Here is a 5602-nt window from a genome sequence, read left to right as displayed (position 1 = left end):
GGGAGCTGAGGCGACGCTCCAGCTTTCACTCCCACTTTGTGTTCTACAAAACTAAAGAAACCAACAGAGACCTCCAAAGCTCCTCCCCCTCCTCCTGCACCTAAACCTGGTTTCACCTTCAGCCTCTTTGTTCCGGTTTCCTTCCAGCAGAGGGCGTAACAGCTGAGTCGTGAGTTCGATCAGCCAGATTTTATTTCTTACAGATCGGTAGATGGACAGAGAGCAGCGGTTTGCAGCAGAGAGCAGCACAGTCCTGGGTTTTGTATTCAGGGCTTCTCTGTGTTGAGTTTACAGGTCCTCCCCAGGATCTGGTTAATGACCCTGAATTAGACAGTAGAAGAAGACGAGTGTCACCGATGATGTGGGAGTCACCCTCACTGCCCGTCTACTTGGGTGTTAAGAATCACTTTTAAAATCATCAACTGAAGAGAAACTGAGTACTTGTTTGGAGCGGAACTACACCTCCCATGATGCCTCAGTGCAGCTCTCCCTGTGTCCCTGCAGAGGGAGGAGAGTGGGAGGAGGAGCATGGGGCGGAGAGGGGCGAAGGGGGAGTTTGGGAAAGAATGCGAGGAATTCATTTCCTGTAGAACAGCTCTGAGAACGAAGGAGGAGACGAGGAGTTCGTGGAGAAGGAGCTCTATCTCCTGCTCTCCTGCTGGATTACTGACTCCACTCTCCTCCCAGCACCTCCCGACTCAGGAGGAGCAGGAGGAGGAGAGGGAGGTGCACGATGGCTGAGCCCCTGCTGAAGAGGACCTTCTCCAGGCTGAGAGGCAGAGACAGAAGCCGCAGGAAGACCGACCCCAAACTGAGCGGTAAGCAGCTGAAACTCACTTTTCCTTCACTTACATGCAGCATGTGAATGCCTCACGCTACCTTTAATGTCAGAATAAAGTTTATGAAGGGCAGTGAACACCTCACGATGCCTTCATGTGATGAAGCTGCGTCCTATCACAGATTAAAGGCACTGTGAGCACGCTCACGGCAAGCTTCCCAAACTTGAGGGATGAACTGCTCTCATCCCTGAAGTGGGCGGGAAACTAAGGCAGAGGACCATTGTTATGAAAGAGCTTGTTTAAATAAAGTTCTGCTGTTGGAATCAGCATTGACCTCATGACCTCAGGCGTCTCAGGTCACATCCGAGTGGGCAAACAGTGTCTGATCAGAGCTGAAGCAGAGCACAGGGAGAGTCTATGTGACTTTTCTGTTTTCATCGCAGCCTTCGTCAGGACACATGACCCTGACGCTCTGTGTTTGCGTTCTCAGCAAAGGGTGGAGGTCAGCATGACCCATGAATGAGCAGACGACCTCGTGCTAACACGCTAACAGAGGCCAAGGTCGGCGTCCTCGTCTCTGCTGTCCAGTCCTCAGATGTTTCAGGGTGAATGTCCACGCGTTTCCAGTCAACGTGGCCACCCAAACCATTCAAAACCATCAATCTATATTAGACGTGACCTTTTCACTCACATACCAGTAATCACATCAACAGCTCACTGTGTTGGTGTGTGTGGTGTGTATGTTGTTCAGTTGAATTCAATAGCGCCAAATCACAACAACAACAGTCGCCTCAGGGTGTTTGATATTGTAAGATAAAGACCCTACAATAATACATACAGAGAAAATGCCAACAATGCTATGACCCCTATGAGTAGGTACTTAGCATTAAGAAGGAAAAACCTCCCTTTTAACAGGAAGAAACCTCCAACACTCTGGGAGAGGCGGGGCCATCTGCTGCGACCACTTGTGGTGAGGAGAGGAGGACAGGACAAACCTACACCTGTTGCAGCATAACTAAGGGAGGATTCAGGGTCACCTGGTCCAGCCCTAACTATATGCTTTAGCAAAAAGGAAAGTTTGAAGCCTAATCTTGAAAGTAGAGATAGTGTCTGTCTCCTGAATCCAAACTGGAAGCTGGTTCCATAGAAGAGGGGCCTGAAAACTGAAGGCTCTGCCTCCCATTCTACTTTTAAATACTCTGGGAACAACAAGTAGGCCTGCAGAGCGAGAGCGAAGTGCTCTAATAGGGTGATATGGTACTACAAGGTCATTGAGATAAGATGGGGCCTGATTATTTAAGACCTTGTATGTGAGGAGCAGGATTTTGAATTCTGGATTTAACAGGAAGCCAAAACAGGAGAAATCTGCTCTCTTTCTAGTCCCTGTCAGGACTCTTGCTGCAGCGTTTTGGATCAGCTGAAGGCTTTTCAGGGAGTTTTTAGGACATCCTGATAATAATGAATTACAGTCGTCCAGCCTGGAAGTAATAAATGCATGAACTAGTTTTTCAGCGTCACTCTGAGACAGGATATTTCTAACTTTAGAGATGTTGCACAAATGGAAGAACGCAGTCTTACATATTTGTTTAATATGTGCATTGAAGGACATGTCCTGGTCAAACATGACTCCAAGGTTCCTCACAGTGTTACTGGAGGCCAAGGTAATGCCATCCAGAGTAAGAATCTGGTTAGATACCATATTTCTAAGCTTTTCAGGGCCGAGTACAATAACCTCAGTTTGATCTGAATAAAGAAGCAGAAAGTTAGCGGCCATCCAGGTCTTTATGTCTTTAAGACATTCCTGCAGTTTAACTCATTGGTGTGTGTTATCTGGCTTCATGGACAGATAGAGCTGGGTGTCATCTGCATAGCAGTGTAAATGTATGCTATGTCTTCTAATGATGCTGCCTAAGGGAAGCATGTATAATGTAAACAGAATTGGTCCTAGCACTGAACCCTGTGGAACTCCATAATTAACCTCAGTGTGTGAAGAGGACTCTCCATTTACATGCACAAACTGGAGTCTATTAGATAGATATGATACAAACCACTGCAGCTCTGAAACCTGACTGAAACTCTTGTTGTGTCAAACACATCTGATGTTGTGTTGTCTGCTTCTTATAAAGTGTTTTTCTATTCTGAGCACTCAAGCACTTTATACTATGTATGTGTGTTCTGTCTAACATTCATGCTCTGATGGATCTATCAGAGAGCAACTCCGGGTTAGTATCTTGCCCAAGAACATTTGGCACGCACACTGGAGCAGCCAGGGATCGAAGCACCAACCTTCAGATTAACATATAACCTGCTCTCCCTCCTGTTCAACAGTCTTTGTGACCTTGTGCGTTGCTGGAGCTTGTTTATAACATGTTTCTCAGCTTCGAACAATAAGAAACACGCGCTTTCCTGCAACTGGGGGTGTCGGAGAAGGTGAAGGTACACCTGCACATCTGGAACACCAGCACAGTACACTTTTACCTGAGCCAATCAGCCGTCACGTCACATCCGAGGGAACTCAGAGTGTGGATTTGCTGTGCTGTTTTCACTAATATGTACGTTAGATGCTTTTGTGAACGCAGTGTGTGCGCTGCAGAGCTGCGCTCTTGCATCAGAGACTGTGGAGAGGAAAAATGTTGCCACATGACCTCGGTTCTCTGAGAGAGTCCTCAACGAGCTTCCTCAGTGCATGCTCAGACCTCCTCCTCACTTTATTTTTAGAGCAGGTCTGCTCTGGATCAAGACTCTGGGCTCAGGGCCGAACTCTTACACACACACACAGAGCAGTGACGTCTTCTGTTTCTATAACAACAGACAAACAGCCAATGAATGGACCGAATGCTCGTGATGTCACTGCGATGTCACTGCTCAGTGCCACGTGAAAACATGATGTCTCACGCCGGATTTCTTCTGTGCAGAGCTTCATGCAGGTGCATCATGAGTTCATGGCTGTGTGCTCTTGTCCTGTTGTTTCATCAGCAGTTGCGGCCAAAGAAGTGAAGTGCTGAGACTTTTCCACCTCCGAGTCCTCGCTCTTTGTTGTGGTGAGGGGCAGACAAGTTTTCCATTTCTTTGTTCTTCCGCTCGTGTCCATCCTGATTGTTTTACTGATCTCTCTCTGACATCTGGGAGTCCTTACACTAAAGTAATGATCATTATCCTCTGATAACTTCTGAAAACCCAGAGGAAAAGCTTTAAGTAAACAGGAGGAACAGATGGTGCTCCACAGAGCGATCAATGACGCGACGTGTAGTTACACTTCCAGGTAAATCCTCAGTAGGGTTCAGGGTTCAGACTGAAGCAGTGTCAAAGGTTCTCCTCAGTCCTGGTTTGAAATCATGACCAGATCCAGATCCAGATCCTGGGGACAGTCGCACGTTGTCAGCTTTCTGTAGAAAATCTGGGTCAGTTAGCCACTTCCTGTCATTAGGCCTGTGTGTGGTTTCTTCCTGTTTATCTCTCTGGGATGTTGAGTAAAAGTTTGAGATATGAATCTCAGTGAACACGATGGCTTTATTTCATATTAACATTTCAAACATTATGTGTAAGGACTTTTAAAACCACGCAGGTGAACATGTAAACATGTGGACACAAAGATTAAACAGAAAACGAGCTCGATGGCTTCTTCCTTCAGCTCACACATGCTGACATGCACGCTGCGATTCATGGAGCGAGCCGGAGTGACCACATTAAACCAACGCGGACGTTAGTCTGATGGTTCAAAGGTCATCCTGAAACTCACTCACGGAGTTTCTGATGTAAACATGTGGGTCAAAGGTCAAAGCTGTAGCAGACAATAGGTCAGAGGAGGATTTTCAGGGAACTGTCCCTTTAAGAGGCTTTAAATGAAAGTGTCTGAAACACATCAGTTTGTTTAGAAAGTGTGTGTGTGTGTGTGTGTGTGTGTGTGTGTGTGTCTGTGTGTGTGTGTGTGTGTGTGTGTTTGCAGGCTGTAATGAATAGTGAATAGACAGCAGTGTGTTTGGTTTTAAACACAGAGACTTCATTCACATCTGCACAGTCACAGCTGTTTATTCACCCTACCACCCCTCCACCCCCACCACTCCACTCTACGCCCTAACTCCCCCACCCCCGCCCCACAGTGATCGCTGTTTGTAGGACCGTTGAAATGAAAAACAGATGGACTATTATTAGCGCTCACGCTCTCGTCTCTGATGACAGGAAATGAGGGACAACCTCTGCAGAGTGTCACTTCCTGTCTGGGCCCGTTTTCAGTCCAAAGGGGCTGTGCTGAGAACACAAGGAGAACAGCTAGCCTTCGTGTTGTAGCTTGGTCCGATTCAGTCCACCTTTCATTCCTTTAAATTGTGAAACAAATGCATTGAAAGTACCCCGCGTGTGCGTGACGATGTTTTAACCTGCAAAGTGAAAGAGAGTGATCCTAACCTCCAGGAGGGATTTCTTTAGTTCATCCTATTTAGCTATGATCCTGATGTCCTTTGGGACTTTGTTTAACTACAGTTTAACTACAGGAAACCACACCAGCCGATAACTGACCCTCGAGAATACTCGAGCACCATCCAAACTACTTTAAAACTGTTTGAGGGGTCCTGAATGCAGTCCTGAATTCGGACTTCTCTTAGATTCTCTTGGTGGGGGTGCCTGAATGCAGAGGACACAGGTTAAACTGCTGACTTTACCCAATAAGAAGTCACAATGGTGCATTCATGGCATTTAACAATTTCACACAAACGAGTTTAACACATGAACTCAGAACACACGTCACATTTACAGATGCTGAAACACACACAGAAACAAACAGAGTGTATTCATGAGGCTCAGACAGCTACTTTGCAGACCGTCAC

General features: G+C 46.6%; 1 protein-coding gene across 1 annotated transcript in view; it reads left to right on the top strand.

The window, feature by feature from the left end:
• Positions 1-531: 531 nt before the first annotated feature.
• The window catches only part of syde1 (synapse defective Rho GTPase homolog 1), a 14263-nt gene continuing 9192 nt past the window's right edge, over positions 532-5602 (top strand). The window contains exon 1 of the mRNA XM_013913418.1: positions 532-818. Within this exon, the coding sequence (XP_013768872.1) occupies positions 734-818 (85 nt within the window). The 5' untranslated portion in view covers positions 532-733. The remainder of the gene's footprint in view (positions 819-5602) is intronic.

Source organism: Pundamilia nyererei, unplaced genomic scaffold, assembly GCF_000239375.1.
Source record: "Pundamilia nyererei isolate P.nyererei 1_Seehausen unplaced genomic scaffold, PunNye1.0 scaffold00131, whole genome shotgun sequence".
In the NCBI taxonomy this organism is placed as follows: domain Eukaryota; kingdom Metazoa; phylum Chordata; class Actinopteri; order Cichliformes; family Cichlidae; genus Pundamilia; species Pundamilia nyererei.
This window is presented reverse-complemented; position numbering and strand designations above follow the sequence as displayed.